The sequence below is a fragment of the Aedes albopictus genome, chromosome 2 (assembly GCF_035046485.1).
Source record: "Aedes albopictus strain Foshan chromosome 2, AalbF5, whole genome shotgun sequence".
NCBI classification, from domain to species: domain Eukaryota; kingdom Metazoa; phylum Arthropoda; class Insecta; order Diptera; family Culicidae; genus Aedes; species Aedes albopictus.
The window spans coordinates 474,576,274-474,602,737 of record NC_085137.1 but is presented as its reverse complement, the minus strand read 5'-3'; the positions used below and the strand labels follow the sequence as shown (position 1 = coordinate 474,602,737).

The following is a 26,464-nucleotide window of genomic DNA, read 5'->3' as shown; positions in this document are numbered from 1 at the left end:
CTGAAACTGGCACCCCTAGGGGTGCCTAGGGAAAAAAGCCTAGATACTCCACTGTAGAAGGCACAGAATGTTGCTAATTGACATATTGAGAGACGAATTTGTGAAACAATCGTCTTATAGTGGGATTCGAACCCACGAATCTGTATTCGCTAGACTGGCACTCTATCCATCCAAACCACAGAACAGGGAACTGACTGCGGCAGGATTTTTCCGTTCGGTCGGTTGTGCGTGATGGTTAGAGTCAATTGATTTATAGTCAGATCTCATCATCAACCATAGGTGACTTCTTCATTGATAATGCACCTGACGCTGCTAACCCGTAAACACCCGGGACGATCTACTTTTTTCAGAAATGCAATATCTTCTTTGTTTTAAAACAATTTATTTTGGAATTTTTTATAGTCAATGGGAATAGTTGTGCAAAGTAGTGCATGGTACCTCCACCCTTTTGCTGGTATCCAAAAATACGTGGCTTTTTTGGATTTTTTATAAATTCTACATGTTTTTGCTCGAATTCCATCGTTTTGCTAATCATCAATAGTTTTCACTGATCCTTGACATGCAATGCAATGTATTACTACCCATCATAGTCTGTTGAAGTTTTAATCCCAGAGCTATTCTAAGGCCTCCACAGTACTCCGAAGTTTGTGTCACAAATCCAACACAGTTTGTATCACAAATCCATTATACATGATGAAACATCACCGAAAATAGTCTACGGTGCCCAGAAAGCCTCAAAGCACTCCTAGAAAATTCATGGTACATGAATTGGGTGATCTAGGTCATCCAAACTACTCTGAAATACACTTTCTTAAGATCTACAACATCTACCATCATTTTTGTTCACTCTTTTCAAGAAATTTAGTCACGTTGATGTCCACTAGACCTCGCAATGTTACAAGCATCTCAATATTGTGGTAGTTGGACATTCCTTGAAATACAAATGGCCTCCAAAAAACTTTGAAGTTTGGCTTACGGTGTCTACATTCTACATACTGTGTTATTAGGGTGGGGCTAATTTCAAAAAATCTCTCCGATATATAATTTCCCAAGTGGAAAGAGATCTACTAGTCGAAATAAGTAAGCTGTATAAAAATGAGCGATTTCGGTTGATATTTAGGGGTGGCGCAAAGGGTTCAAGTGATTTTTTTGCTAGAACAAACTTTAAAAAAATATTTCAAATTTAATTTTTAAACTTAATTTTTCTAGACCAAATCGGTGATTCTAGAACCCTATTGGACCAAATTTGTGCTCAAAATTGCGATATCTCCACTGATTTCTGAAATATTTGAAAAAAATATCGTTTTTCAGTATTTTTTGAGTTGGATATCAAAATACGACATTTTTTTTCAAATATCTCGGAAACCAGTGGAGATATCGCAATTTTGAGCACAAATTTGGTCCAATAGGGTTCTAGAATCACCGATTTGGTCTAGAAAAATTATGTTTGAAAATTAAATTTGAAATAATTTTTGAAAATTTGTTCTAGCAAAAATTTCACTTGAACCCTATGCGCTACCCCTAAATATCAACCGAAATCGCTCATTTTTGTACAGCTCACTTATTTCGACTAGTAGATCACTTTCCACTTGGGAAATCATATATAGGAGAGATTTTTTGAAATTAGCCCCATCCTACTGTGTTATGCATAAATTGTAAAAAAAAAAAATCGATGAATGTAGTCTATACTGCTGATGAAGCCTCAGTGCACAACTATAATGCTTTTGGTACATTCATAGGACATTCCAGGCTTTGCAAACTATTTTGGAATGAGGACCTTCAAGGTCTACAGGCTCTAATCTTGTTTTTGTTCACTCTATCGGCATAATTCTTTCACGATTGTGTCTGTTGCACCTTATAATATTACGAGTATCTCTATGTGTTGCTATTTAGGTGTCCACTGGCATACAAATGAACCCAATGTATTTTAAAGTATGGTTCGCAGTATTTGTAAATCTTAAGATATTTTTATTGTAGCGAATGCTCGCGGAATAAAATTTACCCTACTCGAGCCTCAGAGTGCAATTCTGATAACTAAGCAACATTCACTTGGTGATCCAGGTCATCTTAACTATTCTGGAAGTAGGACCTTTAAGCTTCGCAAGCTCTTCTCTTGCATCTCTTTACTTTATCGGTATAGTTCTTCCAAAAAATCTTTAAGGAATTCCTCCAAGACTTTCGCTAAGAATTTCTGTGTGAATCTTTCCAGGTATATTCCAAGAATTTCGGCCAATAATTCCTGGAAAACTTTCTCCAGGATTTTTTTTAGGGAATTCCTCGAAAATTCTTCCAGGAATTTCTCCAAGAATTTCTCAAATAATCTCTCTAGATATTTTTCAAAAAAAATCTCCAGGAATTCATCATAGACTTCTTCCAAGAAATTCTCCAAGCATTCCTACAGGAAGGAGTTTCTCCAGGAATTTTTCAAAGAATTTCTCCAGAAATTTACTCCAGAGATTTATCCGAGGTTCCTTCAAGAATTCGTGAAGAAATTTTCCAAGGAATTCCAACAGAACAGAACTTTACAAACTTTTTTTTTGTTCCTGGCAAACGACTGGAATTATGTTGATCGGATGAATTTGGCACTCTCAGTCTTGAAAATCAAGCGATTTATTTTACTCTGCCCGACTTTTCGGCCTTGAAAAAGGCCACATCTCATGGCCGAAACGTCGGGCAGAGTAAAATAAATCGTTTGATTTTCAAGACTGAGAGTCCCAAATTCATCCGAACTTTAGGAACTTTTTTAGGAATTTCTCAAATAATTCGTAGGATTTTTTTAAAGCAGAAATTCCTTCATGAATACCTCCAGGAACCTGCAGTAAACCTTTTTTTTACCTGTATTAATGAGATTTTTAGCCCTAGGCTAGTTCATCTCGGGACCCACACTTTACTTCCCTTCCGAAGGAAGAACTCACATTTTGAGAGTTTGTCGGGAGTGGGATTCGATCCCAGGTCCTCGGCGTGATAGTCAAATGTTCTAACCATCACACCAGGTCCGCTTCACTAGTAAACCTTTAGTAATTTCTCAAGAAAAAAAACTCCTGGGATTACTCTAAGAATTCGTCCGAGAATTCTTTTAAGGGGTTTCCTCAGAAATTCCTCCGATAATTGTTAAGGAATTGCGCCAAAAATTCATTCCGAAATTCCTCCAGTCGTTCAGGAATTCCTTAAGGACAAACGTCTTGAAATCCTGCTTCAACAGTGCATCAGAACTTCAGACGCACAAATCTTAAGAAGCAAGCTTCAAGCAACAGTGCATTTTATTATTATGTTCTTGCTCACTTGTAATAAACATAAAATAAGAAGATCAGGTGCGCTGGTTTTGTTTAAGAAGATATTTGTGCGCTTGAAATCGCGAGTAGGTGCCAAAGTTGGCCGTTGTGGCGGCCATTTTGGGATTCTAACAAGTCTGTCCTTAATGAATTCTTCTTGAAATTCCACCAGGAAGATTTCCAAGAATGCATCAAGAAATTTCTCCAAGAATTCATTCAGGAATTCCTCCAAGACAAAACAATTCTTCAAGAATTCATCCAAAAATATTCCAGAAATTCCTTCATGCAAACCCCCAAGGTTCTTCAGGAAACCTCCAGAAATTCCTCAAGAAAATACTTCTGGGACAACTACAGGGATTCTTCCAGGAACTGCTCTGAGACTTCGTCCCAGAATTCCTCCAAGAATTTTGTTAAGAATTCCTCCAAGAATCCCATCAGGAAGTTGAGCATGAGCATGACCATAGATGACCGCACAATTCGTAGTTGCTAATCCGTAACCCAAGTAACACAACATGTTCTATAGGAATTATTTCGGCTCCAATATGACCAGTTACTGTGTTTTGGTTCATAACAATAAAACCGTTTTTCAGACAGATATATGACCGAAAAAGCGCAGAAGGTGGAGCTTCGGAAACATATTTGAGATGTTATAATCATGTTCTATATGAATCAAAGCATACTTAATAATGTTTCGTAGTATGTTTTACAGTACATAATTCTGACAACTTTCAATAAACAAACTACACGTCTTCTTTTTCTAATTGAGGATGAAAATTCAGTTTTTTTAAAGCGTAATCAATGTTTGTTGCATAACCGTATTCAACTATGTTTCAAAATGTCAAAAAAAAAAACTATTCAAGTGCAAAATCTGGCTTGCGATATTATTTCAGCTAAACTATTCCAACTTAAAATTGGCTTTCCATGACCAGAAATTGTGGTGCGAGTCATTTTTTCTGGTGAAATTGGCATTTGTACTTCGATAAATTTAATGCGCCTTATAAACACGTATATTTGAAGGATAATAAAATAAAACAAATTAAAACCATCGTTTTACTTGAGCATGTGTGACCTTAAGTGTTTTGTTTTCCTAAATACTATTTCTAATTCCTGCAAAAAAATCATTCATCATGGATAAAAATGGGATATTTGACTGGCTATTTTATAAATATTAAAAGTATTAATGAAAAAATAAATGGCATACTTGGACACGGCATGCTAAATGATTCGAGATATGATTAGAAATTAGCTTAATGCTTACCAATCTGGAAAATTTGTAAATGTAAATTGAGAATATTCTTTTTACAATGTCATACATATAGCCATCACAATTTATATGGATATGAATGAAGAAATTTTAAAGTGACATGACATGACATACAAGTGTACATGCAAAATTGACATTGGCAGAGGAAGCTCTAAAAGTCTAAATAAATAATTGTGGAAGTGCTCGTAGACTAATACTAAGCTGAGAAGCAGGCTTTGGTCCAGTGTTGACAACGTCAGAAGAAGAAGAAAATGTATTTCACATTTTCGGGCTGATTTTATAAACGAAAATTTGACAGGAGGTAGTGTCACTACCTCGTGAAAATCAATATCATTATCAACATTGTTGTCGGTTCGTAAAATGGGTAATTTTTCATAAAAAAATGCGGTGAAAGTCGATAAGAATTTCCATCTAGAAAAATGGTACACTACTAGTTTTTCCAGGATGATAAAATTGATGTATGCCGTCGAGCCAATTGAAATTTTATTAATTAATACAATCATAACTGTAGAGCATTGGCACGTTAAAAGTATAGTTTTTATTCTTAATTTATTACATATTGAACATTATATCGACATTTTTATGATCGGTAGTGTAACATAGCCTAGTTAAAAAAAAATGACTTTAGTTTATGTTACATATGTTTGTTTACTTATGGAAAAAAACATGAATATGACTTAATGTAAACAAACAAAACATATTACGTTTAACAAAAACTTCATCGAAATCAAGTATTGAAAGACAGACTGAAAATGTTACTCATATATGACTTATGAAACATACTGAACATGTCATCATGTTACACATGTATGCATACATACTGCAGAAACCCTGAATATGACTTCATAAGAACAAATGAAACATATTATGTTTCGACAGAACTTAACCAAAACAAGTATTGGAAGCAAGGATGGAAATCTAGTGATCATGATAAGATCCTGAATGTGTCGCGGTTGAAGCGCATCGCGCGATCATAGCAACAACGATAGAACCTTGTCGTCAAGCAATATAACAAACCACGCTCCGCGAAAATTGAATCGCGAGGCATGTGCGGCCATGAGGCGATCGTTATCATGGAGTCGAAATGATGAATATCGAAAATCATTCACTTTTTGTGCATTCTTGTTGCTCTAATATCAAGATATGCCAATGAATGTATTGTTTTCAATCATGTATTTTGTTTATTGGTCCATAAATGGTTTGAATCAAGGTTTGAATCGTGATGAATAAAATTTATCGCGACTTGTAACATGATCTGATAACGTGTGATCCCATGATAAAGCGTGCATCAAAAGCTTTGATTGCCTGTGATCCCATGATACAAGCACGGTGCGAGGGTGTCGGCATCATGCTACTGCAAGAGCAAAGGCAATCTTGGATTGTTCGTATCCTGTATCATTTGTCACTAGAAGTGATTTTCTTCCATCCTTGATTGGAAGTAAGACTGAAAATATTACACTAATAAGACTTATCAAACATATTGAGTCTGTTGAGCTGTAGAGGGGCTTTCATTTGTTTATCGTGTGGTAGGCATGAAGAAATTCAAGGAAGTTTCCTTTGCGATCTACGTCACTATTGACCCCATTAAATAGTAGCAAACTTATACCATTATTATAAATAGCAAAACAAATCCTCCTGATAGTGCTACGAGTTGACGTAAGTGGTCTGAAGTGGTCTTTAATGAAACTATTTTAGGAAGACTCAAGCCATTTAATGTCGTAAAATATAAATGTGAGCTGCAAAATATTGTGATAGTTTATATATTTATTACAATAATCGGGTAAGTTGAACGGCAGTAGTATAGAAAAGAATCTATTGAAAGTTCGCTATTGAAAGTTCGCGTGCAATACAGGAAATATGTTGTAATGTATTTGCATTTATTAGCGAAATGTTAAGATACGACGAAGCCACAGCTCGAGTTTTCATGAGCACAAATCTGAAGAACCGAAAGTCCCTACCGAGAATGTGTTTGATGAACATATTAAGACAAATATAAAACTTAATCAGACTTGTCATATTGCGGCAAAACAAAACGTTATTAGAACATATCCAACAAAATTGATATCAACATGTCAGATTTGTTTGAAAAGACAAAATATTTACTCAAATACGACTTTTTAATAAGAGATCATTGAAGAATAGTTTTTGGAATCATGAATATGACTTATAAAAGACAACATTTGTTTTGAAAAACTTTGAAATAACTGTTATAGGACAAAATGATTAGTTTAAGACTTCTGATTATGTTTTCGGTGTTACTTGGGAATTGACCGGAGCAATCTAAATTGCACAGAGAACCAATGAATAGAGCTTAGGACTAGCACAACATTCCCAATGTGCACAATTCGAGAGCTCTCATCTATATTAAGGTCAGTAACGGTGCCGGCCACGTCCTTACGGTCATCGAGGATGGAAGGGAATGTTAGTAAGACAAACGTTGTTTCAGAGACCGCAAATCGCTGCATCTCCACGTTTTTCTCAGAAAGGAATTCTTGTTAGTAGGGAAGGGTAAACATTGTCTATCTCCCACAACTAATCACTTTTCCACGATAAAAAAAAGCAAAAAAAAATCTATTGCGCGTCTCCACCCCATTAGAAGGCAGAAACTTTTAGTCTATTCCACACAGAAATAAACTGAACGCAATGCTTAATATGGACTGCCATTGTTCACTTTACGCGGAAAGTAAACATTCTGATGATCGCTCAATATTTACTACAAACTACACAACAGGATATTCAAACTGACTCGTCACTGCTCGCTTTACTTGCGAAGCAAACAATCCACAAACCACGTCAATGTTCAACCCTTAGAACCTCAATGGTCGCTCAAAACTCTTAGAACCTCTTTTACTGTACATAAAAACTTGATTGGGATTAAATGCCGTTACTTGAAGTAATGGACCAATCAAAGTATGCCTCAAATATAAAAATTAGACTAAACAGACAAAACTTAATATAATAAAAAAGTTCACGGCAATTGCACGAATATTATTCTCAATTTGTTACAGTAAACAATAGTATGAAACAAGCTCACCCATTCATGTGCCTCCTTCTATCTCTCCATCGCTGGTTGTCCTGGTCTCCTGTACTCGAACGAGGCACAAAATCAAAACCCAAAAGAACCATTAAATGCATCCGCGGTAACGCGTCGAGTTCGGGCCCAAAAGATTTTGCTTCCGCCGGAAAATCATGCGGCTGGAACTGAACACCTCCAAGAATCCCATCAGGAAGTTCTCCAAAAATTCCTCCAGATTTTTTTCCGAAAATTTCTCCAGTTATTCCTCCAAAACTTCTGCTGAGAATTTCTTCAAGAATCCGTCCAGGAATTCCCCCAGAAATTCTTTCACGAATTCCGACATAAATTCTGATAAGAATTTCCCCAAGATATGCTTAAATGTTACTGTCCAAAATTCCTCCCAGAATCCCTTCAGGAATTTGGCCAAAGATTCATTTATATATTACTCGTGGAGTACATCCAGGGATTGTGTGCAATAAATATCTTCAGGAATTCTTCCAGAATATCCTTCAGAAATTCCTCCAGAAATGCCTACAGGAATCCTCCCAGAAATTCCTTCACAAATTCCTCCAGGAACATCTTGAAGACATCCGACAAGAATTTCTCCAACAATCCAGAATTCCCTTCCATGAATTACTTCAAGAATACCTTCAAAACTTCTTTCAAGAACTCCACCAAGAATCTCTTTAGGAATTTCTCCAAGAAATTCATTGGAAAACTCTTTCAAGAAGAAATTGAAGAAATTTCTGGACAAAATCCTGAAGCAATTCCTGGAGTACTTTCTGGAAGAATTCATGTAGTAATTTGTGAAGCAATTTCAAAAGAATATCATAGGGGTATTCTTAGAGGAATTCCTGAAGGATTTCCTTGAGGAATTCTTGAAGGAATTCCGGAAGAATTTCCTTTAGGTATTTCTGGAGGAATTTTCGAAGTTATTTTTTTTTCTGAAGTAATTCCTGGAGGAAATCCTGGGATATTCCTTGTAGGAATTACTAGAGTACTTCTTGGAATAACTCTTGGAGGAAATCTTGGAGAAACTCCTGGAGCGATTGCTGGAGCAATTCCAGAAAGAATTTTTGAAGTATTTTCTGGAGCAATTCCTGAACTATCTCTTGTAGGAATTCCTGGAGTATTTTCCGAAACAATTCCTAGAAGAATTCCTGTAGTAATTCCAGGAGGAATTCGTAGAGTAAATCCTGGGGAAAAGAATTTCTGGAATATATTCTGGAGGAATTCCTGGACGGATTCTTGGAGGAATTCTTAGCAGAAGTTTTGGAAGAACAAATGGAAAAAAATCTTAAAAAAGATGCTGGAGGAATTTTTGGAGAATTTTTTGGAGAAATTCTTGGAGAAATTCCTGATGGGGTTCTTGGAGGAATTCTTAACAGAATTCTTGGAGTAATTCCTGGAGAAATTCTGGGAAGAAGTCTTGGAGCAGTTCCTGGCAAATTACCTGAAGGAATTCTCGGAGGGATCCCTGCTGTTGTCCCGGGAGTATTTTCTTTAGGAATTTCTCGTAGAAAAAGTGTGTCATAGGGGGGAGGGAAGTGCGGTGGTGTGGTGTTTTGAAAAATGGCAATTTTTGCGTGACGTAATTTATGGGCGCTCCCATACCAAGAGGGATTCTTTAAGGAATTCTTGGCAACATTTAAAGAGTAATATGTGAAGAAATTCCTGGTGGAATTCCCAAAGGAAATCTTGCAGAAATTCCTGGAAGGACTCTTGTGGGAATTTCTGGTTGAATTTTTACAGGATGGCATTTGGATCACTGGCATTCAGTCAAACACGTGGATAACGCCTTAAGGTGAAGCATCAAATAACATAAATATGGCTGCCACAATGGTCGGATGGACTCCTACTGACGTTTTCATGAGCACTAATCCTGAAAATTCGTAAACTAATGCGTATGATTTGGATTATCTGCCGCTTATTATAAGTGAACAAGGCCAGGATAAGCAAATGCAGCGAGGCTCGATTCTTCGTTCATCAAATTTGTGCCTCCAAAATTTGTATGCAAAATTCTATTGGGGTTTCTTAAAGTTTCACCATAATACGAATAACCGACTTTATTTCAGCAACTTATTATCGAGTCGCGACTAACATTCGATTTTTCCTTTTGGCTATTTCTATATACTTTAATGATGGATCGTCAAAGGACGCGAATGACATGTTGAAGCCTCGGCAGATCATGCCTAAACGTGTGTAAATTAGTGTTGTATTACAGATGAAAGCCGACTAAATAATATTTTTTTTTATTAGTGGCTTAGCGGTTTAAGGCGGCTGGAACCCAATGTTTCTATTGAGAAGAACAGCATGTAAGCGTCAAAACGATGGGTTAATAATAAACAATACTGATTATCTGTTAATAAAAATATTAGTATTGTGCTAGCAAACTGGGAAAAAACTGCCAAACAAATTCCAACAGTGGAAATTTCGGCGAACTTTTGTTTAATTTGTCGTTACTGAATAATCGTTAGGCTGTTTGAAGCATAAAAGTCAATCAAATATCTACGTGGACAAATTGGTGAGTTCGTTACATTTATTATCCAGAAATAGCCCAGAGTCATCACGAGGAAGCGGTTCGAATAAGTGTGAATTATTGATTTCCCGCTTTTCTTCTCGTACTGAGCAGCAAAATATATATTTATAAAGTGAAAAGAACACATTTTTCTTTTTGGAATGCCAGCACATATTTGCCGAAACGAACCTAGATGTTGTTATTATCCAATCTACGAATTATACCGTAACAACGGTAACCTTGTTACCATAATGAGTATATCAATCTTTTCAAGAAGCAGAGCATACAAATTGAAAACCACTGCAGTGCACTGCTACGACCCAACCCACCTCTCGAAGCACGACACAATCCCTTTTCACACATGATGGCAAAATTCTGGGACCCAAATTGCACACGTCAAAAAGCGGAAAATCACTTACCTCTCGACTGCATCCTGATTGCTGCCGCCACCGCCATCGCTTTTGAATGAATGGGGATATGTGTGCCACATTCTGGCATAGAATATCGATGAGCTGAAAAAGGGCTTTTAGAGAGGTACGCGGCTTCTCCTAGTATTACAGTTTCCCACGCCGGTAGGTGGTACTCCGGTGCGTTCCGAACAGGATACGTTTGAAGGCCTGCCGAAATTCCGGACTGAAGATGGTATAGATGACCGGGTTGAGCGTCGAGTTGAAGTAGCCCAGCCAGAGGAACAGGGACGCTACCGTATCGTTGATGTAGCAGGACTCGCACAGCGGCAGCAGAAGCGCCGTCAGAAAAAAGGGCAACCAACAGACGACGAACGCCCCGGTGATGATTGCAAGGGTTTTGGCCGCCTTCCGTTCCCGTTTCGCTTCCAGGGTTTCCTTGCGCTTGGAGACCTGAGCGTGCGGGTTCGGGGTGCTGGAAATGTTCTGTGTCGAGCCGATATGGGTGTGAGACCCGCTGAGCATGGTGGGTGAGTGTTGAATCGGGGGCGCCAGGGCATTGTTGCTCGTGGGACGAAGCGATAAATGCGACGACGGATGCTGGTTGTGCTGCTGCTGTTGCTGGGGACCCAACGTCGATAGTGTTGGATGAGCGTTGGCAATGACTGAGGAATTGCCATTGCTGTTGCTGTTGCTATTGTTGTTGTGATTATTGTTGTTCGCTTCCATCGTTGGCTCTGACAGCTGTCGATGCTCCACTTCATGGGAAACCGTTGGGATTTGGCTGTTCCCCACCGGTGGCACCGATGGGACCTGTTCAGAAAAAAACAATGAAAAGTCATTAGCGGATTATGGATTGAAAAGCGAAGCGTAGACTATAGGTACCGTGCGAATGCACTAAATTGTAACAATCAAGAGTTATTGCTAATAGGCACTACTGACTGGAACAAAACGTACCTCGTCACTGCTGAAAGCGGTCTCCACACCGCATCCGCCTTTCCGTTCGGCATTCGAGCTACCCTCGGTGTCCTCCACGGTGTTGACGGTGTTGGTCGAGTTTCCCTCCACCAGCCCCAGCTGGGAGGCCGCCGATTTGGCCGGATTGCTGAACTTTTTCTTCAGACGAAACCGTATTTTCGATTTGGTCTGCTTCGGTGTTTCTTCCTGTAATGATATCAAGCCAAAAATGGTGTTGGTGAAAGGATGCCGAATGTGAGCAGATAAAAACTAATTTTATTGGACGGCTCTGGTCTATGTTGATTGGTTATTGTGGAGGGAATTGGTATCAGAGAATCACAGGAGAAAAATTAAATAACAATTAATGCTGTACCAACTTAAGGCATCATTCTAATCTAATTTGTTAGTGTTTGTCTAGCATGTTTGAAATATGTTAAGTCTTATGACATTAACAACTAGATTTCAACTTTTAAGTTTGTATTGAAATTGTAACGAAATTTATAAAGAAGAAAAGAAGCATGTTACTCTTCGGCAATTTATATCTAAGAATCTACCCAAGTAACACTTCGAATTTTCTTATAACCTACAAGCTAATGTTACAGTCATCCCGTTAACACTCATTTGAAAATCAAATAATCTAAAAAGCTCAAACACTTCTTATAAAACTCTATTGAGCCGAAAGGACTCACCTTAGATGAGGTTTTTTCTTTATTTTTATTAACGATATTTTTGTCCCGGAGCTAGTTCATCTCGGGACCCATGCTTTGCTTCCCTTCCAAAAGAAGAACTCACATTTTGTGGGTTTTTCGGGAGTGGGGTTCAATTCCTGGTCTTCGGCGTGATTATCATGTGCTTTAACCATCGCACCAGGTTGCTCGATCGACTAACGCGAGGCGCATAGCAGTTACTGCTGAGAATGTCATTTCGACATATTTAGATTCTATCACCTATAGCTAATTTCAGAATCTGAACCTGAAAATATGGTGTATGAAACACTTGTGCGGCTAGACCAGTACTACAAAAAAGATACGGGAATACCGCTCTTTATTTAATATAAATATCAATTGGCATTTTTTGAAGGTAGTCGATGACATTTGCCATTCTATAATTTCTTCAAAGATCCCTTTTATATTGCATTAAGAAATTTTTCCAGTAGTTCCTTCAGGGATTTATCCAGGAAGATTCAGAGATGCCTTTAGGAATTTCATCATAGTTTTTTTTTTCTGAAGGATTTTCAGATATTCTGGCAGGAGATCCTTCACGGATCCAGACCAAAATTCAGATCCTCCAGGAATTCCCATAGGAGGTCATTCAGAGATTTGTCTAGGAGTTCTTCCAGAGATTCCTCCTGGAGTTCAGGAAATCCTCTAGAATTCCGATCTGGATATTCTCCTGGTGTTTCTTCAGGGATCTCTTCAGAAGTTCCATAAAGGGTTTCTACAGGAGCTCCTTCTGGGATCCCTCATGAAATTTCTTCATGGATTCTTTCTAGAATTCCCATGGGAATTCCTCACTAATTTCTGCATTGCCCCTCTTCGATGTCAGTCACATGTTGTTTCTAAAGCAAATCATATTTTTATCACTCATGAATTCATTTAAATAAATTTGATATCTTTCCCTCACAAAAGGTAGGCACTTTGAAAAACAACATAGGACTGACATGCGAAGAGGTGCAGCGCAGTAGTTCCTTCAAAAACTCCATCTGAAATTTATCATTATTAAGTTGATTAGATTCCAAGAGGACATGAACACCACCGAAAAGCCAAAATAAAATTGTCTAAGTTTTACGGTGGTTCTCCATACCTCTTGAAAGCAAAACAGGCATCAAAATGTTGCTTGAGCAAGGACCACTCCTAAAATTCCTTTGGTGATTCCTCTTGGAATTCCCGCAGGATGCCGCATGGAGATTTATCAGTGATTTTTTCAAGAGCTCTTTTAAGGTTTTTTTCTAGGAGTTCCTTCAGGTATTCTTACAGAATTTCCTTTGGAGTTCCTTCAAGATTCCTGCAGTAAAGCAGTTCTTTCAGTGCTTGCTTGCTATCGAAGTTCCTTTAGGGATATCTGGATATCTTGAAGTTCTTTCTGGGATCTCCCCAGTAGTTCCACGAGGATTCAAGGATGCCTCCATGTGTTTCATTAGGAATTTCTTCAGAAGTTTCTTCAGCTATTCAAACAAGAGTTCCCTCAGGTATTCTTCCAGAAGTTCTTTTGGAGATTCTCTCAGGAGGAATCGAGGATGTCTCCAGGAAATCCATCAGGAATTGCTCCCGAAGTTCCTTTGGAAATTCCTACCGGGGGTCATTTAGAGATTAGCGTTGGAGTTTCTGCAGAGATTTCTTCAGAAGTTCCTTCGGGAGTTTCTACACGATTTTGTTTAGAGACTCCTAATGGAGTTTCAAGGGTCCGTGCAGATATTTCTTCCGAGATTCCTCCTGGATTTCCTTCTAGGATTTTGTTCAGAACTTCCCTCAGTGGAATCTCTAGCAGTTCAGGTATTCTCCAGGGTTTCCTTCAGAGATTGTTACAAGATAATTCGAGAATACCTCCAGGAGAATTCCTTAGATCCAGGAGTTCCATCCAAGATTCCTTCAAGAGATTTTTCAAAGATTCCTCCAGAAGTTCCTTTAGTGATTCATCCGGGAGTTCTTCCAAGGATCGCTTCTGGAGTTCTTTCGGAGTGTTTGCCAGGAGGATTCAGGGATTCCTCCAAAACTCTCATCAGATATTTCTCCTGAAGTTCCTTTACGATCTTCTTTAGGAGCTTCTTCTTCTAGAAGATCCTTCCAGATTTTTTTAGAGCTTCAATCAGGCATATTTCTAGGATTTCCTCATGGAGCTCCTCAAAAAATGTTTTAGGGGAATTTTCCAGTTTTTCTTCTGGAATTTCCCCATGAAGTCTTTCGGGAATTCCCTCTGGAATTCATTTAGAGATTTCGATCTTCTGGGTCTTTTTCAGAGTGGCCTCCGCTGTGAGAGCCCTCATATCGACACCCACATCAAGAACCTCTTCCGCCAGACTTTCGTAGACGGCACCCTCGAAGATCGTTTTACCGGTACAGCTTCCAGTTCCACGAGCTTGGTGTCGCTTCTTATCCACTTCAAGGCTTCCGAGTAATTAATCTCTTCAGTCTTGATGACGAGCGTGTCACCTTCCTCGCGCTTGGCACCAGTCTTCCTACGTTACCTGGGTCCGGTGTCCATACGTTCCTGCACCTGCTTCTTCTTTTTAATTTACTCTACTTTGGTCCAAGGGGCATCCTCCCCCTGACCCACCCTTGTGGTTGCTAAGGACCAGTAGTGGTCGCAACCACCTCTTCCCTTATTTCGGAATGGGCTGGCCTTCTCATTCCCACCCGTTCCATCTTTCCGGGATGCCTGGCTGGGATCTGACTTATCGGATTTACTACCGACTTTAGGGGTTTGCTGCCGCTTCTCACCTAACGGCTGCCTTACACGCTTCTGCGGTTGCTTGTCATACGCAATCGCATCCGCCACACCTTTGTGACTACCAGCAAAAGCGATGGCCTCCATCTTAGACTTCAGAACGATCATCTGGATTCTTTTTCGATCACCTGCTTTCTTTTTCGGATAGCCACAACATATTCCTTGACATCCGTCTCTAACACCTGCAGCAGGGGTTTACCTTTTTCTTCAAGATGCAGATTTTTGTTCAGTGGTCAATTATTCGCATAGATTTGCATTTCTTCGAACATAGACTTTTGACGGGACTAACACATTCCTGTATGATCCTCACTCTTCAGATTTACATCGTACATCAGTGCTATCATGGTAAACTTGAGGTTTCCAAATCGATACACTCCCATGGAAATGACTTTAGTATGCCTCCTTAGGAGCATTATTTGGATTGTTTTTCCTACTCTGAGCGATTACTTTTTAAACATAAAAAAGCCCAATTTAAATAACGTATAAAAAGTTGCGCAGAAAAATCTACTAAGAGCTCTCTTAAGGAGAATATTGAAGGATTCCTGGTGGAATCCCAACAAACATTGTTGTCCAAAATATTAGCTGAATTAGCTGTTATTCTGCTATCATTGTTAGTTAGGATACTACTAGATTTTTTTTTATCTGTATTTACGAGATTTTTAGCCCTAGGCTAGTTCATCTCGGGACCCACGCTTTACCTTCCGAAGGAAGAACTCACCATATTGTGAGTTTGTCGGGAGTGTTATTCGATCCCAGGTCCTCGGCGTGATAGCCAAGTGTTCTAACCATCACACCAGGTCCGCTCCACTAGATGAATTTCTTATAGAATACTTATAGGAAATTCTGAAAGAATCATGGAAGGAATTTTGCAGGAATTCCTGGGAGACTTTTAATATTTGTTATATAATTAATAGCAGCATTTTTGAAATGTTATTCCTGTCTGCTTCCATAATGAGAGCTGTGTTGGCCAAATGTGTATCGAATTCAATGCAACATGCAAGAATAAACTAATACTAACATTCATAATCGGAATTGACTGTAAATATATGCTAAAAGCTAGAATTAGACAAATGTCATCGTGTCAGACTAGAATGATTTGACGCTTTCTTATGTTTATCGAACTTCGCTTTACCGCTCATGTTGTGTGTAAGAGGTAACGGTAGCGCACGAATGTAACAAAGCAAGCTGACACTCGACTGCGGCAACGAAATGAAGGTAGTGAAAAATGTCGAATGTTTACAAGACTGGTAAGGTGCAACTGAATAAATTGTCTTTGAAATCGAAACGAAGCGTTCGTTTATAGAATAATATATTTTTACAGTCACATCGATTAAGGAATAGACTACGACAAATTCTTCGGATAAATTTCTGGATTGATCCAAATAAATTATTTGTGAAGAATTTCACGGAGCACTTGTTCCAGCAATGCATTGAGGATTTGCTAAAAAAATCTTCGTGAAATTTGTGGAGGAATCCTATATGAACTGCATGAAGCAGGTCATGGAAGATTTTGTGAGAAAAATCTTAAGGAACCCCTGGAAGTGTTTAAGAAAAAGATCCTGAAATAATTTTCAAGCAAACCCTAAAGAAATCTTCGGAATTATTTTTGGAAGATTTTTTTTAGGAATCCCTATAGAAGTACCTGGAAAATTTCAAAAGAATCCCTAAGAAAAAAACTGGAATAATTTTTGGGAGTATCTTAAGGAAACCCCGAACAAATTTCTGAAGGATTTTCTTAACGAAACGCTGAAGAAATTTCTGAATAAATATGAAGAATTGCCTGACAGATTTTTAGAAAGAAATCACGAAAAGCTTTTGTGGAAATTCATGAATTTCCTAAAGAATTGGCTAGTGAGTTTTTCGAAGGAATCACTAGAGGAGTTTCTCAATATTTTTATAAAATATTTCCAGAGACAAAAATCCGAATGAGCCCTTGGAAGATTTTTCTAAAAAGATCCATAAAGAAATGCATGTGAGAATCTTTGAAAAAAATTCGCAGAAATTTTCGAAGCAATTCGTGCAGAAATTTCTGAAGGACTTTCTAAAGGGTCATCGTGAAATTGTTGAATAAATAACTAAAGGAATTTCTGAAATAATCGATGCAAAATTAAAAAAAAATAGGCTGCGTAAAATTTTAGGAGGAACCCCTAGTGAAATTTCCGAAGAAAATTTCCGAATGAACCCTGGGATGATATTTTCAAAGAAGCTGTGAATCTTCCAATCTTGAGGAATTTCCAAAGCATTTTTTAAAGGTATTCTAAAAACCTCTCGAAATATTCGCAAGGCATGTATGAAGGATTTTGTAACATAATCTTGGAGAAATTTTTGAAAATAAAATATTTTTTCGTAAATCTCCCTGAGTGACTTTCTTCGGGGAATTCCTGGAAGATGTTTCTCTCATTATGTTCTAATATCTCGCTAATAAAGCTTACAATAAAATTGTGCGTCTAGATCAGTTCTACAAGAAAGGCATGAATATGACACGATCAGTAAAGTACTAGATTTGTAGTAACGAGCTGAATTTTTGTATGGTGAGAAGATTGATGTTGTTTTCTCTATTTCTTGTCTTTTAAACAGCATAGTCTAAAGTTTTGCTCAAACAGCATCAAATTGGCCTAGGAATCATATTACCCATGCTTTTTGCACGACTTCTTCGCGGAAACGTAGAATTTACCTTCACACCATACAAAAATTCAGCTCATGACTGCAAATCTAGTACTTTACCGATCGTGCCCTATAAACCGCACTATCTTCCAAATTTAAAGTAAATGTCATCGACTACTCTTATTATGAATATCAATTGGCATTTTTCCAATATAGTCGATGACATTTAGCTAAAATAGTGGAGATAGAGCGGTTTTTTCGTGACTTTTTTGTAGAACTGGTCAAGCCACATACATATTTATCTATACCATATTTTCAGGTTCAGCTTCTGAAATAAGGTGTAGTTGATTGAAATTAGATATGTCGAAATTACATTCTTCTTCTTCTTCTTATGGCTCGACGTTCGCCTTGAAACTTGGCCTGCCTTTCTTCAACTCAGTGTTCTAAGAGAACTTTCACAGTTATTAATTGAAGTGCTTTCTTTGCCTGCCATTGCATGAATTTGTACATTGTGTGGCAAGTACAATGGTACATTATTTCCAGGAAGTCGAGAAAATATTCCCGACCGGAACGGGAATCGAACCCGCCGTCTCCGGATTGCCGATCCATAGCCTTAACCACTAGGCTAACTGGAGACCCCGAAATGACATTCTTAGCACTGACTTGCAGTCTATAGCTCGACGACTGGCAGACACAGAGCCTAGGCTTTTAATCTTCCGTAACTCGCGCGGTTGACTACCTGCGCTAATGCTGAGTACAAAAAGCGAGATCTTTCCATCGTGTTGTACAAAATACAACAGCGCGATCGCTCGAGGGTTAACGTTCTTGGAGGTTAATTTTACCCCATTACCCCCAACATTTATGTAAGAAAAATTACTTGCCTAACAACCATCCCAGGGCGGCAATCGTGGTTTCGTTCGGAAAAAGTGTAACACCGACTTGAGCGGCGCTGGAAATTACCAGCCGAGTCCAATTCGCGTGCTCCGCAGAATGGTTAATTAGTGCTGGCGTGTTTGGCGTGCTAAATGGGAAGTAATTTACTGTTCCCAGGGTGCCCGGGCGAGTAGCGCAGCCCAAATAGCGCAGTCACCAAGTCCGTCTCCAAGATAGGATAACAGTAGGTAGGTAGTTGTATCTCCCCAGCAGGCTGCTTGGTTATGCAAGGCATGCAAGGTCGACCATGCTGCGGATCAGAATTAATGAGTGGAACGTATTCGATTGGGGTGGCCGACCAGTCCGAAAAGAAGATTTCCGTGGAAATGGCCCTCGAAATTAAATCAGATCGGAGTTGAATTGGTCCGGTGTGGGTGGAGCGTCATTACCGGAATGCAAATAGAGGTTCATTACATCGCCGGTGCTGATTGTATGCTAAGAAAAGAACAAGCGTACCCTGATTGACGTGGTGGGCATCAAATTGTACCACATTATAGTAACTATTAGCATCTGATTTCTCCGAATGCTCCAGAATTCTTCCAGGAATTCCTCCAGAAAATCCTTGAGGAATGTTGCCGGAATTCCTCCAGTGATTCCTTAAGAAAATCAAACAGCTAAAAAAAATGACTTTGGACTTAGTTTATTCCAACCAAGTAAACATCAACTACAAAGTGTTTATACCCAATGTAGCAAAAAGTCAAAACCACAATGCCACTACAATCACCTTGGTTATACTCATGTCACTCTATACCATCCCCAGAATGCTCATGAATTATAACACAGAAATCAATTAAACCATACTGGATTGATTCCCCGCACTCACCTGATTGTTATTACCCGTCACCGGTTGCTTCGGCCGTCTCCGGTGTATCCGTCGCCGTGCCGTCTGGTAGATCTTCCAGTACAGCACTAGTATGACTAAAAGAGGAACATAGAAGGTGCAACACGTCGCAAATATCTGTAGGGGAGAGAAAGGGAGACAGAAAAAAAAAAACTAGAAAACCACACTTGAGCAGCAATCTTTTATGGACTGAATATCCCAGTCAGCCCTAGCTAGCACTGCAGTTCCGGAGCCCATGATGTAGTGGATAATTACCGCTCGGTTGACACAGAGTTCACCCAAGCACACCGAGTATTTCATAGATCCAGATGTCAACCGGTTGGGCGACAGGACCGGTACGCAAGCAAGTGCCTAACACATATACCGATTGGCGAAATGATATGGCCACTCTAAAAATTAGTTTTTGTTATCTCAATGTAATTGCCTAATGTTCAACTGGAAGTCATCACACGCATGGCAGATAATCTGGATATCTTTTTTTTGCAAATCGACTACGTTCTAATCGACGATAAATTCTTCTCGGATATAACCAATGTCCGCACATACCGCAGTGCGAATATAGATTCGGATTACTACTTAGTCGCTGTATGCATGCGCTCAAAACTTTCGACACCACGCGTCGAAGTCGAACGCGGCGACTCAACATCGAGCAGCTGCGTAACGTAGAAGTGGCTCAAGACTACGCGCAGCAGTTAGCAGTGGCCCTACCAACGGAAGAGCAGCTTGGCGCAGCTACACTTGAAGATGGCTGAAGGGACATCCGATCCGCCATAGGTAGTACCTCGGCTACAGCACTAGGCATCGCGACTCTGAATCACAGAAACGACTGGTACGACTGCGAATGAGAACAGATGAAAAACGAGAAGAATACAGCATGTGCGAGAATGCTGCAACTCTGTACGAGAGCGAATAAGGCACGTTATAGACAGGCGCGGAACAGGCAGAACTCAGTCTTCAGGAGGAAGAAGCGCCAGCAGGAAGAAAGAGATCGCCAAGCGATGGAAGAGCTGTACGGTACGGCGCACAGTGCTGCGAATGTATGGAACTGCAGGACAAAAATCATAACTAACGTACCATACATTTTTTCTCAATAGTGTCTTCGGGCACGAAACATGGACCCTACGTGCAGAGGACCAACGTGCTCTTGGAGTTTTTGAACGGAAAGTGTTGCGTACCATCTACGGCGGAATGCAGATGGAAGACGGGACTTGGAGAAGGCGAATGAACCACGAGCTGCATCAGCCTCTGAGAGAACCAACCATCGTCCATACCGCGAAAATCGGAAGGCTACGGTGGGTGGGTCACGTCATCAGGATGTCGGATAGCAACCCGACTAAAATGGTTTTCGAGAGTCATCCGACCGGTACACGAAGACGTGAAGCGCAGCGAGCTAGGTGGGTCGACCAAGTGGAGGACGATCTGCGGACCCTACGCAGATTGCGGAACTGGAGACTAAAAAAAATCCTGATCGGTAAGGTAAGGTAAACCCTAGGAGAAATCACTGGAAAAATCTACTGGGAACCTAGAAGAAATCCGCAGAGGAATCCATAGAAAAAGCTGTGGAGAAACATTTCAAGCAATACTTTAAGAAATAAGACATGAAAAGTCATGATACGAGGAGGCGTCCTAAAGAAGTACTGGAAGAATGCTTCAGCAAATCACTTAAGGAACCATAAAATATGCACCTCAGGAATATTCAAGTAAAAGAACAGATAACTTTCTGGAAGAAGCCACAGCAGTGGCCCAAAGACCTTCTCAGAAAAAGATCAGAGCAGGGATGAAAACACTCACTTGTACTCAAATACACTCATTTGCTATTCTCTCGGCTCAGAAGCCTGCAATAAAAAAACAGTCAGTGTATGGAAGAGTTTTCCTTTGTAGTTTTATCTAAACGTTTGTCGAACAAAGTAAGAATTGCACAAGTACACCAAAATTGGATTCTGTCACATTCGCCCGAAAACCATTCGCCCGAATCACAAACGCCCGAATGACAAACGCCCGAATTCCAATCGCCCGAAAGTCATCCGCCGATTCCATGCAATTTCTTTGAACAAGTTTTTTTTTCCTAGTTTGCCGTGATGAAATTTTAAGGACAGACGCATGGTGTACTTAGTATCCGACCAATCGCAAGGACAGCTGGACTAGCACCAATAATAATCATATTAGCTTAGTTTGAAAGAACGGCCTATGTTTTGAAGAAAGCCTAATTTCTTGTGATTGGTCATTAATTGTTACAGCATTGTTGATCGATAGGATAGCGCCAAAACTTCAGCACAGAGTAGTCAATACTTTTAAAGTATTCACGATTGATCTACTCGGGATAAATACGTATCGTTAAAATGAACAATAGTTCATAAAAATTAAAACGTGTGAGCTAACAGATGCAGAAACAACACCAAACTCGCGAGAATGCAGCATTCTTATTTGAATAAGCTGTTCTTTTGAAACCATGTTTTGAATCCAGAAATTGTAAACATTAACACGTCAAGGTTCCCCATAAAATAACAAACTAAAAGAACAGCCCATGATTGAAAGAAGGGCAAATTTATGGTTAAAAATGACATCAAATTGAATTTAATTTCCTTGAAGGTAGAACTAGAAAGAAAAGCCTATTAACAAAAGAAGGGACAATTCCAATGAATGTTTTCACAGCTATTGTTCTGGACTGCAACACTAGTGGACTGTATAATTAAAAAACCCAGGTTAATCCACCTAGTGGTGATAGTGCCTTTCTCGTCGAATATGTACTCAACATTTTTTCCGGCCATAAGCCGAAGTGTTCCTGAATCCTGAGAATACTCTAGAACGGAATAAATCTAATTTTCTTCTTTTGTCACAGTGCTCGTTGACTCGTCAATGAGGGGTGGAGTTGATAAATAATAAATGTATAAAATGGATGAAAAAATTCTTTAAAAAATTAAGCAAAACCGCTTAAGGCGAAACTGGAAGCATTTTCTATTTTTTTTTTGGTTTTTGATTTTTTATAAAATAACGAAGCAATATTTTCAAAATCGGTTTTCGTGCACATGTTGAGTATGGATCAGGGTATATTCTGATTTTGTTACGTGGCATAAAATGATTTTCGTTTTTGCAGAAACCATTTTTTGTGGAATTTTGTTCAAACATGGTTTCTGCAAAAACGAAAAACATTTTATACCGCGTAAAAAAATCACTCTACATGTGCACGAAAACCGATTTTGAAAATATTGCTTCGTTATTTAATAGTACATCAAAAACCAAAAAAATGAGGAAAGGCTTCCAGTTTCGCCTTAACTCATCGGTTTTGATAAAAAAAAAACTTCTGGAAGACTCTAATTTCACTTGAAAATTAATAAATCTATTGGTTTATTTATTTGTGCACTTCTTCAAGATGTTGAATTCCGACCAAAATTTCCAAGGGGGACCTCTCTGGACTTAAGAGAAAATCAAAATTTGTGTCAGCCTTATTAAGAAAAGCAAGAATTTTATCAAAGCCATAATTGAATTTGGAAACTTATTGATGGCTCATATTCTGACGCTATGTTAAACGTATAGGCCGAGCTGGAAAATATCAAATCTCTCAGTTGACTGCTTGACCACTTTCGCTAGCACTGGATGCCGATCATTTTCAAGACATTCCGGCAATTTTTTTTTCTGCGCACTTTAGCCTATATTTTATTATCATTAGTTATAAGATTCATATAAAATTTGACAAAAAAAGTGCAAGCAATCGAAATTTCCCCTATTAAAGCCCATTCAAATTTCTACCGTGTTACAGAGCGCGAGGACTCAACCAGTTGTATCAAAATTGTTCGCAGTAATTTTAGACGCAGAAGGGAATTTGTGCTATAAAATTTATTTTTTTCCATACAACGTTGATCCATCCTACTGTAAACGACTCAGGAATCTAAAATGATGTAATTTGACAAGATCGCTTTTTCAAGATTTTGTTCTTTTACACATATTAATCGCTTGCATCGATTTTGTTCACCTGCGTAATTTCAGCAATGGATCCAACCCTGATTCTGCAACACTGCCGGTAATCTTAAGTGTGGTCAGAGACTATTTTCTTGCTGCCCGTGTAACTGGTTAACGAACATTTTTGATGATTTGATGTTTCGCATGCATTGATTTGGTTTTGTTTTTTGATTGGTCACTTCCGACAGGACACCTGGAACCGGTTTCGGAACACAACCGGTTTAGATACGGTATGAAACTGTTTTCTTGCTTACCGTTGATCTGGTTAACGAAAAACCCCGCTCTTCCATATGTCACATGCATCGGCTTGGTTCACTTTTTTAATTGACCACTTCCAGCGGGACAGCTGGAACCGGTTCCGGAACACAACCGGTTCAGATATAGTCTGAAACTATTTTCCTGCTTACCGTTCATCTGGTTATCGAGAAAGCCGCTCTTTGATGTGTCGCATGCCTGGGTTTGGTTCACTTTTTTAATTGGCCACTTCCGGCAGGACATCCGAAACCGGTTCCGGAATACTACTGGTTCAAACATGGTCTGAAACTATTTTCCTGCTTACCGTTCATCTGGTTATCGAAGAAGCTGCTGTTTGATGCGTCGCATGCCTGGGTTTGGTTCACTTTTTCAATTGGCCAATTCCGGCAGGACATCCGGAACCGGTTCCGGTATACTACCGGTTCAAACATGGTTTGAAACTATTTTCCTGCTTACCGTTCATCTGGTTATCGAAAAAGCCGCTCTTTGATTTGTCGCATGCCTGGGTTTGGTACACATTTTTAATTGGCCACAAGACATCCGGAACCGGTTCCGGAATACTACCGGTTCAAACATGGTCTGAAACTATTTTCCTGCTTACCATTCAACTGGTTATCAAAAAATCCGCTATTTGACGTGTCGCATGCATGCGTTATGTTCACTTTCTTATTTGGCCACTTCCGGCGAGACACCCGGAACCGGTTCCGGAACACTACCGGTTCAGATATAGTCAGAGACTATTTTCCTTCATCTCGTTCATCAGATAATCGAAAATGCCGTGGTTTGATGGGTCGCATGCATGGGTTTGTTGCATTTTCATATCTGGCCCCTTCCTGGGGTACCGGTCCGGAACACCTAAATGGCCATAACTCCGGAACGGCTGGACCGATCTGAACCATTTTCAATAGGAAACAATGGGGCAATGTACCACGTCGAATGAACCATCGGTCGTTGAAATCGGTTCATATTTACTATCTGAAAATGAGGTGACCTTTTTGTACACATACACACATACACACGCACACACATACATACACACACACATACATACACACAGACATCATCTCAACTCGTCGAGCTGAGTCGATTGGTATATAACACTTGACCCCTCCGGGGGGTCTATCAAATTTTCGTTTTTGGAGTGAACATATAGCCTTTCGGTACACTTTGGTGTACGAGAAAGGCAAAAAGAACGCAAGTCCAGAGCCACACTATCTTCACTGCCTTCGACACTCGGTGCACTTGCACTTTCGGAAACGGTCAGAAATTCAGTACGCGGTTCGCGGTTAGGAAAAAGAACTGTATTGAACCGAGCTTCGTGGTACACTCATTATATTTGAAAATTTCTCTTAGCGATCGATCTATCGATCACTCTGCCTACTGCTTACCTGCGATCGTGTACGATCGGATTTACCAAGAAATGAGAGAAGAGTAATTCTCGTAACTGTTATACGGGGCTTTAGCGCAACTTGGGGTTAACTAGACGGTTGTTCGCAAACAGCTATATTGCTGAAAATGTTTTTAACGGTATAAGGGGCTGTCCATAACCCACGTGGTCATGGGGGGTGCGGCCAATGATCATTTTGTATGGACAAATGACCACGGGGGGGGGGGGGGGGTGGTTGAAAAGTCCCAAAAAATGACCACGTGGTTTATGGACAGCCCCTAAATCTTATATCAGACTGTGTTCAAAGAAAACAATATGCGTGTACGACGCCTAAATTGATTTCAGAGAAGTTTTTCCAAGATTATTATGGTTTTCGGGCGAATGGTCTTTCGGGTGAATGGTCTTTTCGGGTGAATGGTATTTCGGGCGAATGGTCTTTTCGGGCGAATGGTCTATTCGGGCGAATGACTTTCGGGCGTTTGTTACATTCGGGCGTTTGTCATTCGGGCATTTGGAATTCGGGCGAATGGTTTTCGGGCGAATGTGACAGAACCCCAAAATCGTGAATGCGACTCTCCACGGAGTGAGCATAATTTGCATTCATCGTGTGGAGAGTCACCTTCATTGCTCTCTTACGGATTCAATATGCGTTTGCGACCCTTACTGTATTCGGCGAACTTTTAGATAAAACTGCAAGGTAGAAGTCACATCGTCGTACCCGTGAGTAGTTGTAGCGGTTCAGTGTGATTTCTAAGAAGATGCCAGTTAGTGGAAGATGCTGGAGCACATACGCACTGGACACTTCAAAGAATGTTTATTGGTTAGCTCGTTCCATTTTATCATAATAATTAATACTATAGGATGTATAAAATTCTGCTCTTGCTTTTGTGTATTTATCTCACAAATATTGAAAAGTTCGTCACGTCATGTGCGGGCGCTAGCTCTCAATGCACATTTAGTTGATAATAAATATTTTTCTTTCATTTTTTTCATTTACACAAAAATTTGAATGGTTCGTCATCTTTGGTGTCGACATTTGTAAAATTTAAGTCAAAATCAATAAATGTTTTGATTCAAATGAAGGTTGCATGAATCACATCACTTACCAAAATGAATCCAAATCATGTAACTTTCCCCCTCCCCACTAACAAAAACTCCTTCTCATGACAGTCGTGGAGAAGATGAGGTGATCTCGGTCTCTGGTAACAACGTACGTCACACTAACATTCCTTCCCTTCCTCGATGACCCTAAGGACGTGGCCGGCGCCGTTATTGACTAATAAAGTCTGGAATTCTCGAACTGTGCACATTGAGAGCGGTAGTTACTCCCAAGTTCCGTTTGTTGGTTCCTTGTGCAATTTCGATTGTTCTGGTCAATGACGGAGTAGTTGCTACGATCAACTATGCTCATGCTCACGCTCAATGGACTACCTGCTTTGCGCGCAGCCACAGTTGATCAGAAGGAGTAAATCAATTTAATTTTGTATGGCGAAATGCATCTAAACTTGAATTACTTGAAATACAAAGCTTTTCCCGAAAAAATATTTGGTAGGCTTAATAGTGGTCACCATTGTGCACAACCACTACCAAATATTTTTTTCGAATAATG

General features: G+C 39.5%; 1 protein-coding gene across 1 annotated transcript in view; it reads right to left on the bottom strand.

The window, feature by feature from the left end:
* LOC109622842 (5-hydroxytryptamine receptor-like) overlaps positions 1-26,464 on the bottom strand; it is a 668,994-nt gene that overhangs the window by 103,317 nt on the left and 539,213 nt on the right. The window contains exons 9-11 of the mRNA XM_029870762.2: positions 19,239-19,373; positions 11,435-11,641; positions 10,490-11,290 (exon numbers count right to left, since the gene is read on the bottom strand). Coding sequence (XP_029726622.1) covers positions 10,625-11,290; positions 11,435-11,641; positions 19,239-19,373 — 1,008 coding nt within the window. The 3' untranslated portion in view covers positions 10,490-10,624. The remainder of the gene's footprint in view (positions 1-10,489; positions 11,291-11,434; positions 11,642-19,238; positions 19,374-26,464) is intronic.